The following is a 13,483-nucleotide window of genomic DNA, read 5'->3' as shown; positions in this document are numbered from 1 at the left end:
TGAGTATGAGGGGCGGCTATTTTGTGGGCCGATTTTTACGAAATTCAAATTGAACCTTCATTCCGGTGTAACGGTGATATACTAAAACGTTTTTTTTTAAACCGGATAAAAAAGTATGACCTCTATAGGGTCCACAGGCTAAAAACGCGTTTCGTACAATCAGGGGCCATAATTCAGGAAGTTACAATCCGATATGCGCAAATATCGAAAGGAACCCAGATCTTTGGGTTATAAACTTACATTTCCTCAATCGGAACGAGGAAGGGCTGGCATATAAAAACAACCTCTTTCAAAAATAGGGATTTAGAGGATATAAATTATGAGAAAAAAATAAAGAGGAGGGTTATTTATTTATTAGTTATGACATTATGCACTTGGCTTACTGTACAACAGCTTTTTACAAAAAAACAAACAAGCTTACACACAAAGAATAAATATCTAAATAAGTACAAAATCAATCAACATTGAATTATTTACAGTTATCTATATAAAAATGTAATCTATGAGATACATTAATATTGCTTATTGCGTTTAGAACAAGTGGGGGCGGGATTATGCACAAACAATATATATAATTATAATGAAATCTAATTTATCACATTATCTATTACATACAGGGAGTCAAGAATTGAAAAATACAAATCTATAGGCTATTCATAGAAATGACATTTAGCTTTTTATCAGTTAATCAAAAAATAATTCAATCATTACATCTGCCCCTTATTTATATTCCTCTGCTTAATAATGTCAAAGTTGTCAGACAATTTTCAGGAGGGGATGGGATGTAATACAAATATTTCATGTACCGATGACGGATATGTACGTCTTAACACAAAAAATTCATAACTGTAAAACATACTGCATTGAAATGTACTAAACCAATATATTCATTTGGTGTACATATTTTTTTTTTCCAACACTGCACAGTCATAAATTTTAATTGACAAGATTTCATTCCATTAATTATTATATACAATTTGATAATAATAGGTTAGTTAAGATGTAAATTCTAGAGAATACTAGCTGATTAATATCAAAATAGGTTGCCAGACTATGATACATACACTCGAGCTGCGGTTGTCACATATTCATTCTCTAGTGGGCAATGGGAGCATTCATGATACACTAAAAACTGAAGGAATTATCAGAAATAATTAGAATTTCATTGTCACCTCATAAAGTTTCTTTGTCTCATGAACATGGAGACTTTGGCTGTAATCAATTGAAATCCTCGAAAATCAGTGTGCTTTTTTTGTCTGATGGCCTTAAACACTGCATATAAATTTGAGAGACAGAGATCGAGTTTAATGTCCACTCGACATAAACTAGGTCATTTCAGGACTAACATATGGTTCAATTTTATTTCAATATTTTGCTTGCGTGTAGAGGAAACAGAGAAAACCCACGAGCATATAAATTTGAGGTCAGTTGGATGATAATTTTAGCCTTTGTAATCGACAGATGGGGGTGACCACATTTCAATGTGGCATGTAAAAAATATCTAATTATCTAGATTGGAATTGGGATATAAACATATAAAATCACATGTACATCAAATCAAACATGTTATTTCTATTTTCTTATATTTTAGATGAGACAGAACTTGTAGCACTCAATAAGTACAATTTTTCAACAAACATAAACCACATAATAAATATGAATGCAAATCGATATTTTAAAACATTTTTTGGTGTTGCCGTTACAGGAATAAATAAGACAGACTACATGCCCACAGCAACTAAGTTGTCCATAAAGTTTGCAAAGTATGTAGATAATTAAAACATTTACAAGATACTCAAAACCTAATTGATTAGATCTTCCTGGTACTAACAGCAATCAGATGATAAATTTAGCTGATCATTTTATCAGATATTATTAAAAAATCAATAGAACTACTGGAGCAATGTGTATAAATTGGAAGTCAATCTGATTATAACATTAGCCTCAGAACATTGACAAGATTTTTCTGTAATTATTGGAAAATCAATGAAAATCATTACGTTTCTTCATATCATGAACTTAAAAAAACTATGAATAAATTTCAAGTCAGATTTAGCCTCTGGAGTATCCATGGGGTAAAAATTATCAATAGGCATCTTGGTGTCATTACCTAGAAACTGTGTATAAATCTACAGTCAATTGGATGACAGCCAAAAGAACGATGGTGACAACAATATACAACCACCTTTCAATGAATTTACACTGGATGAATAAAGCTTAACTTGTCCGCAGAACAAAATTCTGTACGATAACCTTTTCTATTTACAATAACTATCACTCAACAGTTCCATTTAAAACTAAATATATACATGGTTTCGTATGTTAGCAAGATAGCCAAGCCCCACACAGCAACTGTGTCTCAATTGCAGCTTATCCGAAAGAAAAACTTTGATGTGGAGAAAATTTGATAAGGATCTAGGATCCTTAAATAAATGTAATAACTTGGGTTCATCCTCTTAAGACCCCAATGGTTCCAACAAAATTTGAAAAAAAAAATCAACAAACAGGGGATTACTCATTATTAATATCGGTCGCATATTTATTCTTTTGTAAGCAAATAGGGGCATTTACAAAACAATTTCATACAGATCAGATTATAATTTTCGTTATTTGAGGGTTTACAAGGTTCTATTCGAAGGGCTTTTTCATTTTACTAATTCAAATCATGTATATAAATCTCATACAGATCTGCTGATAACTTTTGTCAATCTTGCGTTCACAGGGTTCAACAAAGTAAATCAAGGGCTATAACTCTAGCAGTAATTGAAGGAAATTGTTAAAACTCAATAGTCTTGTTCGTTGCATATATTTAAATGATTCATATCAATTTCATACAGATCAAATAACTTTCGTTGTTACAGAAGTAATTAATGAAAATTCAATAATTTAACACAGATCGGCGGATAACTTTTGTCAACAAAGTGAAGGAAGGGCCATAACTCTAGAAGTAATTAACATAAACTGTTGAAAACAAATAGGCTTCTCCACCTCACCAATATAAATTTCAAAAAGACTGGATAATAAATGTAGTCTGTAGACGAAGGACGAACGGACAGGGCAGAAGGCAATATACAACCACATTTTCATGTTGACGTATAAAAACTACAGCCTGTATAGTGTTGACAAGGTTTTTAGCAAGGGGAGGGAAATAACTCTGGGAAACCAGAAGTCACGGTACACTGAATATCATTAGGGCTTGTCCTCTCATGATCATGATTATTTACACCAAGTTTGAATAATCTGTCAAAAGCTGCAGCCTCTATCAGATTCACAAGCCAACTGTTAACGGGCCTACGGACAGGATGACGACACAATACTCCCACAATGCAATGTGAGAAACTTCCAATCAATAGAAACTGGTAACACAAACCAATTACAGACGGTTTGATGGGATCGAAATGATGCATTTGATATTCAGTTAAGTTGATAAACAATAATTAATTATTGTATATCACACTGAAATGTGGGCGTATAAAAATGAGAATAAATGATTTAATACAAAATTAATCATAAAAACAAACATGGGAAATATTGGCAAGAAAAATTCAAGGTAAATATACATGTAATTCCAATAACAAGAATCATTTTATAACTCTTTTGGCTGTCACTATTTTCTACCTTTGTATATTTATCCATTTCTTTCAGTACTTATTAAGCATTTTTATTACATTGCATTGCAACCAACAAGAATATTTCGGCTACTTCTTGTTTAAGTTTTTCTCTGAACTATTGGCAGCTGAAATAGAAGATTAATAAAGGTTGTATTATCATGTATAGCCCAGTCATAAAAAACAAATTGGCCATTATATACATGCAAGATACACCCACAAAAGGGGGATAACTCTGGAACAAAAGTCACAGAATATTGAATGGATAGATCAACTTCTCATGACCACAATGCTTCACACCAAATTTTAAAAGAATCTATCAAAAGCTGTAGCCTCTATCGCGTTCACAAGCCAATTACTGTTGACAGACAGGGTAACGACATAATACTTCCAAACTGAAATGTGGGTGCATAAAAATCTGCTGCCTTTATCACATTCACAAAGCTTTCAAGATGTGGTATAACTCCATAATGGAAGGGATTACATGTATCTTTTAATACATATTTTTTTTGTTTGATCTAATAGCAAGTGCAAGGGGGGCGCACCACACATAATTGACACAAAAAAAAATATACAGACAAGACACAATACACAGAAATCACAAACAAACGAACATATCAAATTAAGTGAATGGATCCTAGGGCTAGCTGTAAGCGCCCACTGTGCTGTACAGTCCCAGGCCTGTAGTGATACAGACTTCGCTCAAATTTGAAAAACAATCAGGAATATAAACACAGAGAAACCATTGTGTAATGCCAGCATGAGTCATGATCTGCTATATATGTTACAAGAAATGTGAATGTAAACATAACCGTATCGGTGAAATGTTTAAAAAAACCCAGGCAGTCCAAAAAACCAAAAGTTGTAACTTAAGGGAGAAACATTTTTAATATTCAATAGAATTGAGGTATTGAATACAGTTAGGACATGTTCCATTTACCACAAAAACAGAGTGAAAAACAAACAATACTGAATACAAAGCAGGGCCATCGGAAGCCTATATTTTGCAAGAGATGGACAGAGAACAAGCTAAAAACAAAAACGATTTTTTGTACAATTAGGGGCCAAAATCCAGAAAGTAATGGTCTGAAATACGCAAAAATCAAAAGGGACTGAGTTTTTTGGAATATAAAGATATGTTTTAAGTTTCATCAAAATTGGATAAAAATTGTGACCTCTAGAGGGTCAATAACCTTTGTATTACATACTTATGCACAATTTGCAGACAAAGAGCAGCCATTTTTTCGGGCAGTTTCATTTCGATTTTCCCGAAATTCGAATTCAACCTTCATTATGGTGGAATGGTGATATATCTAAACGTTTTTTAAAATCGGAAAAAAAAACTGTGACCTCTAGAGAATCCACAAGCTAAATATGTGATTTTTCGACCAATCAGGGACCATAATCCAGGAAGTTACATTCGGATATGTGTGATTATAAAAAGGAACCAAGATCGGATAAAAATGTTGCCTCTAGAGGGTCCACAACCTTGATACACCATATTTTCACACTATTTGCGTACAAGGGGCAGCCATCATGTCTGTCAGTTTTAGTCTGATTTTCACGAAATGTGAACTCAACCATCATTAGTGTATAACTATATATTCACACGTTTTTCTTTTAAATCGGATAAAAATTGTGACCTCTAGAGGGACCACAAGCTATAAACGCAAATTTTCGTACAATCTTCCAGGGGCCATAATTCAGGAAGTAACGATCTGATATGCGCGAATATCGAAAGGAACCAAGATCAACATGCATTTCAAGTTTCATCAAAATCGGATCAAAATTGTTACCTCTTGAGTGTCCCCTCATAAATCTGGTCTGCCCTCTGTTTGCCCCCCCCCCCCAATAATTTTAGAAAACAAGCCAACAGTGAGGCTGATGTCCCCCGCGGAAATTCCAAAATAAAAAGATAACACATATTACTTAATCGCACATTTATTTTTTTCAAAAGTATCGAGCAATCAAACCATACACTCAGTTTCACCAATCTCTATCAGATAGAATCAAGATTATCTTGTACCAAACCATCGACAAATGAAATCGATTAGCTCTGCTTATTGTCAGCTCGAAATGTTAATCATTGAACTCAGTCAAGACATTCACCTAATGAACATCTACATCAAGTTTAAACATTCACCTAATGAACATCTACATGAAGTTTAAACATTCACCTAATAGACACCTACAGCAAGTTTGAACATTCTACCTCAATTAGAAGGAGAGTTATTGTGTTCCAAAGTCTCAACCAATCAAAATGCTTATCACTCTGATTACCCTCAGCAAAAAATGTTCATCATCGAACTTAGTCAAGGTATTGATGTAATAAAGCTATACACCAAGTGTCCTCACTCTCACTTAATTAGAACTAAAGTTATCATGTCCCAAAGCATCAACCAATCAAACTGCTTATCTCTGCTTACCCTAAGCAGAAAATTCTCATCTTCGAACTTCATCAAGGCATTCACCTAACCAGAGGTCGCATTGGATCAATTTCGAGTTGCGTAAAAATACGCAGACATTCCAAAATTTTGCGTTTTTGCCCTCTACATCTGCGTGAAGAGCCTCTCAAAATACACAATATAGAAGCATGTAAAGTCGTTTTGTGAACAACCCTATTTTAAGCGTCCTTATTTCATAGATATGCCTACTGTATTTAGTCTAATGACGACTGGAGGTTAACGGCATGTCTATGGTTGACGGCACAGTCATTTCAATCTTTCACTTCGACAGGACGTAAAGAGAAAACTATGGCTATGAAAGCCAACATTTGATTGGCTGAATGTAAACAGTATATCTTGTTCTAGCCAATCCCAAGTCTTGTATGAAATGCGCTTTATTGCTTCCAATAGGATAGCTACGTCGGCTTACTGCCATGAACTTATGAATGATATTAAAAAATAATCCCAGATTAGTGGTATATATACAAATTTTTGGCGCATGCGCCTTAAAATAAATTGGGATTAAATAATCCTTAGGTTAGGATTATTATTTAAAAGATTGAAAAAATAATCCCTATACTGGGATTAAAAAATGTTGAAAATTAAAAGATGTAGAAATTTAATCCCTGTATATACTGGGATTTTAAAAGAATAAAAAAGTTGATTTTTTAAAATCAAAATTAATGTACATAAATAATTTTTTAAAAGTTTAATAAAATGGATGTACAAACAAAATTTATATAATAAATGAATAAATATAAATGCTGATTATCATCAAGTGACTATTGTCAGGTAACATCAATGGCGGCCGTTTCCTAAGAGACGAAATACGTATAGTCTCGGTCAGCGTTTATATTATTTATGTACATTAATTTTGATTTAAAAACTTTTTTATTCTTTTAAAATCCCAGTATATACAGGGATTAAATTTCTATATCTTTTAATTTTCAATATTTTTTAATCCCAGTATAGGGATTATTTTTTCAATCTTTTAAATAATAATCCTAACCTATTGATTATTTAATCCCAATTTATTTTAAGGCGCATGCGCCAAAAATTTGTATATATACCACTAATATGGGATTATTTTTTAATATTGTTCAAATTGCCAACTGATGAAGGGCTATTAGCCCGAAACGCGTTTTGGTGAAGATTATACTGATTTAAATTCACACAGTGTTGATCTAGTTTGTTCCTGGGGGATTATCTTTACTAATCTATTCTACACGGACTGGTTCCTGCTCTCCCTCAGATGCATCACTGAGATCCAAACCGGACCACATTGTTACAGGGGAATCTTCCGCCCTCCTACTTTTTCGAGTGTGGGGGTTTCATCGTCTCTTTGACTTGGAATTTTTAACTTATGAATGAAATAAGAGGAAATATAAAAAACTACGGAGACTACGTACAGTAGAGGTGTGTAAATGCCGAGTGAAGCACATAAATTGTACAAACTACGACAAAGAATAATCTAATTATTCTCACGTCGGGGAAATTTTCTGCGTGTAAATTACGCAGCGTCCGTCAATATTTGCGTTTATTTTGAAAAAAATGTGTGAAATACGCAGATTTTTGCGTGACTGCGACCTCTGCACTTAATAGACACCTACGTCAAGTGTAAACATTCTAACTCAATTAGAATGAGAGTTATTGTGTTCCAAAGTCTCGACCAATCAAATTGCTTATCACTCTGTTTACCCTGAGCAGAAAATGCTCATTATTGAACTTAGTCAAGGTATTGATGTAATGAAACTATACACCAAGTTTCATTACTCTCACTTAATTAGAACTAAAGTTATTGTGTCCCAAAGCATCAACCAACCAAATTGCTTATCTCTGCTTACCCTAAGCCAAAAATGCTCATCTTCGCACTCCATCAAGGCATCGGCAAATTAAATTGCTTATCGCTCTGCTTACCCTGAGCAGAAAATACTCATTATCGAACTTAGTCGAGGTATTGATGTAATGAAACTATACACCAAGTTTCATCACTCTCACTTAATTAGAACTAAAGTTATCGTGTCCCAAAGCATCAACCAATCAAATTGCTTATCTCTGCTAACCCTAAGCAAAAAATGCTCATCTTCGAACTTCATCAAGGCATTGACCTAATAAACACCTACACCGAGTTTGAACATTCTAGCTCAATTAGAAAGAGAGTTACTGTGTCCCAAAAAGTGTGACAGACAGACAGACGGACGAACCCATTTTAATAGTCCCCTGCTTTCTTCGAAAAAAGTATATGTGATACGTTTCCGTAATCAATACCATCTACAGTGATTAAATCCCACATACCCACTCAGTCATAGACTTGCATGTTGTAGAAATGCTTGTTATGATCCTCAAAGTTTTTGGGTATAGGTTCAACGTATGCGGCGAGAATATGCATTCACTTGATACACTCACTCCGTTCGTTTGACATTTTCCTCTCTGGTCGGATAAACTAGTGATTTGGCGATAGGCTGGTAATCTCTATTTATCTCGACGATCAGTGCCAGATTGCATTTCGGGCAGTCTACTTTCGAAATTTTCGGGGGCTTCTTTGACGTCCGCAAGTCCGTTCATTTGCCACTTTCCTCTCTGGGGTCGGATAGACTAGTGATCGGACAACAGGTGGTATCAGATCAGCTCTATTTATCTTGATAATCGGTGCCAGAATACTGTCAGACAGCATTTCCGACAGTTTATTTTTTCAAAATTTTCTTGGGGAGGTCCCCAATACCCCCCACAAGGTCTCGCTACTTTGACGCTCCCAAGGGGACTTCGTTGAGGTTCGCAAGTCCGTTCGTTTGACACTTTGTTCTCTGGTCGGATAAACTAGTGATGAGGCGACGGACAGTATCTGGTCAGATCTATTTATCTCGACGATCGGTGCTTGACTGAATACACAGACAGCATTTCCGGTAGTCTATATTTCAAAATTTTCTGGGAGAGGTCACCCATACCCTCTGTAAGGACTCCCTAGTTTGGCGCTCGTGAGTGGGCTTTGTGAATGTTCGCAAGTCCGTTCGTTTGACACTTTATCTCAACGATCAGTGCCTGAAATACCGCCAGGCTGCATTTCCGGCAGCCCGTTTTTCAAAAATTTCTGGTGGAGGCCCCCCTACCACTAGTCTAAGCTCATGCCTTTGCCCCAGCTTTGCCCCTCCAACCACCGCTTGTCCACAAGCTAAAATGTGATTTTTCGTACAATCAGGGGCCATAATCCATAAAGTTATGGTCTGATACATGCCAATATCGAAAGGAACCGAGATCTTTGGGAGATAGACCTATATTTTAAGTTTTGTCAAAATCGGATAAAAATTGTGACCTATAGATAGGGTGACCCACCATAAATAAATATCTCCAAATATCTTGACAATTACGCCACAATATTTATATATATATACCAAGCCTTAAATCAGTTTCAAACAATTATAGTCACTAAATAAACGATCATGTTGTACTTAATAAGCTATGACCATTTAATGATCTATAAATAATAGACTGAAACTGGTCACAAGTTTCGTCCATAACATCCAGACACTTTTGAGTAAAAGATAGGTTCTGTGCCCTTGTTTTGAAATTAGTCTCGCTTAACCAGTGTACCGACCATTCTACGTCTGATTGACAGGTCGGGATAATCAAGACTACCTTTTTACGAAACATATCAGAAAGCTGGAACAAGAAATTGAATTTAGAAAAATGCACGTTAGCCAGCTCAACAATTGTTTTAAGAAGCTTGTAAAAGTAAAATGAAACTACTGCTAGTATCATGTTCCTGCTAAAGAAAGTGATTCAGAGATATTATTTGTACTAAACCAAAAGATGCTGCTCTTAACGGTACAGTTAATGATAAAGCAATTTAAAAAATAAAACGAATGTAATTTCTAAAGCTGCTGTAATAACCAAGAAGCTAAATTTTACTGCTATTCAAAATCGTCAACAATAGATTTTTTACGGCTGTAATAGTTGGTAGATTTGTAGAGAATTGCACGTCCCATGGCTATTTATAGTATCATACAGTCCACCGCTGATAGTTCGAGACTACCACTGAAGCGTGCACATTAGCCGTGTCGAGACCAACTTTCTGTAGAGTGCATGAGTCACCCTACTATAGAGTGTCCACAAACAAATTGTGGACGTCCAGACAGGAGTGATGGCAATATACATCCACAAGAGGCAAATGAGAAAATGTAAACCGTCTTAAAAGACAGCTGTCTGCTGACCGAATGATGTGACATAAAAGGTGGTAGGTTGCTAATGACGTCAAGGTTTGAAAATGTAATAAAAACCACAATAAAAAGGGCAATAATCCAGATAAGATGACGCCATATGGTTAATAAGCTATCGATTTAGGAACTAATCGGAATAATTTAGCTATGTAATTGCTCAAAAAATAATATGTAAATTACTACAAAGATAGCTTGCCAGGCAACGATACATACGCCCACAGCAGCTAAATCGTCCGGGCAGTCAACAAGTATTGTCGCATATTTTTACTTTTTTGGGGTAATGAAACATTTATAATACACTAAAATCCGATTAAGAGTAACAACTCATTAAGTAATTATCAATCTGAAGTCAATCGGATGATAACTTTAGCCTCCAGAACGTCACAAGATTTTTCAAAGTGATCAAGGGCCATAACGTTGGCAGATATTTTCGGAAATCGTTGAAAATCACTAGGCTTCTTCCTCTCATGACCTTAAACACTGTGTATAAATTTAAAATTAATCGGATATTAACTTTGACCTCTAGAGCGTCCACAAGATTTTTTGAAGTGATCAAGAGCCATAACTCTGGCAGTAATTATCGGATATCGCAAAAAATCAATAGGATTCCTCGTCTCATGACCTTAAACACTGTGTATAAATTTAATGTCAATCAAATATTAACTTTGACCTCTAAAGCGTCCACAAGATTTTTTGAAGTGATCAAGAGCCTTAACTCTGGCAGTAATTATCGGAAATTGTTGAAAATCGATAGGCTTCTTCGTCTCATGACCTTAAACACTGTGTATAAATTTGGATATTAACTTTGACCTCTAAAGCGTCCACAAGATTTTTTGAAGTGATTAAGAGCCATAACTCGGGCAGTAATTATTGGAAATCGTTGAAAATCGATAGGCTTCTTCGTCTCATGACCTTAAACACTGTGTATAAATTTAAAGTCAATCGGATATTAACTTTGACCTCTAGAGCGTCCACAAGATTTTTTGAAGTGATGAAGAGTCATAACTCTGGCAGTAATTATCTGAAATCGCTGGAAATCAATAGGCTTCTTCATCTCATGACCTTAAACACTGTGTATAAATTTAAAGTCAATCGGATATTAACTTTAGCCTCTAGGGAGTCCACAAGCAATTGTGGATGCCGGACCGACGGACGGACAGGGGCGACGACAATATACTACCACATTTCAATGTGGGCATATAAAAAAATGCAAAACAGGTATGCTGAAAAAATCGTACTATGAACGTGTATTTATATTAAGGCATAAAATAAGGCAATAATCCAGATAGGATAAGGAAACTACAGAAAATTTAAAATAAATATTAAATTGGATTATTATCCAATATGTAATCGGTAATATACTTATAAGAAATGTCAAACTTGGTATGTTGAAGAAATGGAAGTTTAGAAATTTCTTTTAAAATGCAAAAATTGTGTACCGCCTTTGGCAGTGCACTTAAAATAAAGAGATTTTATTCAGGAAAGAAATAGTTCTTCAACGTTACATATTGTTAAAAATCGTAATACTTGTGAATAGAAAACACTAGATAGCTGGTATCTGGTATGTTACTATAAATTGACGGGTATTTTACTACTTCGAAAATGCAGACATTAAATTTTTTGTTAATTATTTTAATATCCAGGTCAAGAACAGATGCATTTATAGTGCCAGAATTTTCTTTATTTAATATAAGTTCTGGGGGATATATTTCACTTTTATATTTGTTGAAAGTTCAGTTATCATTGATAGATGTTATGTCATCAATGTATCGGAAGGTATAGTTTTAGACTTTTAGCTACTTTGTAATCAGTTTTTCGTTTATGATCCTGAAAACAGAATTCGTATTTAAATAAATGTGCGATTGCCATAAATGGGAAGGGGTCAGTTCCTATTGGTAAACCAATAGTTTGCTGTATTATCTGATCCCCAACCTCAAATATGGCATTGTCAATTAGAAAATGTATAATGTTTTGAAACTTATCTTTATCAAAAACTACAGTGTCGGTATTGCGACGTTTTATAATCCATTTTAGCATTTTCTGAGTAAATGGCCATCAAGTTTCTGCCTTTCCCGAAAGTTTCATTAAAAGTTTTATCCACAAACCAATCCAAGTTATCTTTAAGATCTGAATGTTGAAGCATAGTATACAAAGTAGAAAAATAAAACGTTTCTATTCTTTTTGCATTAACTGTGAATTGTTCTGCACCAAATGGCATGTTGGGTTTGGCATAATTTAAGCCCTTTGATTTAGCCAATGGTTTTGTTTGGCAGTTGCTGGAGGATATTATGTACCTGCATTTTACTGTGTTTTTATGGAATTTAGGTATAGAATAAATGTAAGGTAGTGCATCTATTTTAACATTATCTTTAATATCTAGTTGAGTTAAATTTGTAATGCATTTTTTCAGTAAGAATATTTCTAAGATAGTATTTTTTTACATGTAAAAGCAATATTGTTGCTAGCCTTATCGACAGGTGTTAAAACAAATCTCTCTTGAAGAGTAGTAAGATATTCAACGGCAGATGTATTGTTATACATGGGAGGTGTCTTGGGTTTTGTTTTATATATTTGATTCTCCAAAAGATTCTAAAGGTGCGCAAAATTTATCAGACCCAGCTACTATACATTTTCTGATTTACGATTTTAGATTTTTATGTAACTTTTTGAAATTAGTTTTACTGGGTTGTTCTCTAAATTGTGTTCCAAAGAGGAAAAGGTTTTTAAGATTTTTATTTTCAACAATATCAAAGTTAACTGTCAGTACGTGGTTATGAAACTTATCTTTAAAAGGAGAGTTGGTGCATTGACATGTTGTATTATCGTAATTGTCAATAAATTCTTGTACGTTAAGGTTTTCAATAGTTTCATGGTAGTTAAATATTTTATTACGAACTGGAGGTAAAAATTTGTATACGACAATGGGTGAAAATTTTGGAATAGTATCTGATATAGATTTAATTACCGATCGGTCTCTAAAGATTCTATTCAATCCAAGGGCTTGTATATTTTATCAGTGAATAGGATTTTATATAACACATCAGGTTTTTTCTTTCATATTTTATGAGGTTGTATTATATGCTTAGGTGAAAATTTACTATTTATCAAATCGATTATAACATTGTGATATTGAGGAAGAAAACTTTCATTAAGTTGATAAGAATAGATGATATTCTGTATGAGGACACCAAGTTTCTAAGCTGTTGATTTTTTAAAA

The 13,483-nt window shown here is 34.3% G+C and overlaps 1 protein-coding gene across 5 annotated transcripts in view; it reads right to left on the bottom strand.

Moving 5' to 3' along the window:
* Positions 1-333: 333 nt before the first annotated feature.
* The window catches only part of LOC126829621 (roundabout homolog 1), a 174,950-nt gene continuing 161,800 nt past the window's right edge, over positions 334-13,483 (bottom strand). For all 5 annotated transcript variants that reach the window (XM_050559568.1, XM_050559570.1, XM_050559569.1 and 2 more), the window contains one exon: positions 334-3,736. In XM_050559568.1, the coding sequence (XP_050415525.1) occupies positions 3,699-3,736 (38 nt within the window). In that variant the 3' untranslated portion in view covers positions 334-3,698. The remainder of the gene's footprint in view (positions 3,737-13,483) is intronic.

Source organism: Patella vulgata, chromosome 8 (assembly GCF_932274485.2).
Source record: "Patella vulgata chromosome 8, xgPatVulg1.2, whole genome shotgun sequence".
NCBI classification, from domain to species: Eukaryota; Metazoa; Mollusca; class Gastropoda; family Patellidae; genus Patella; species Patella vulgata.
Note: the sequence above shows the minus strand (reverse complement) of the source record. Positions and strands in the feature narration are given on the sequence as shown.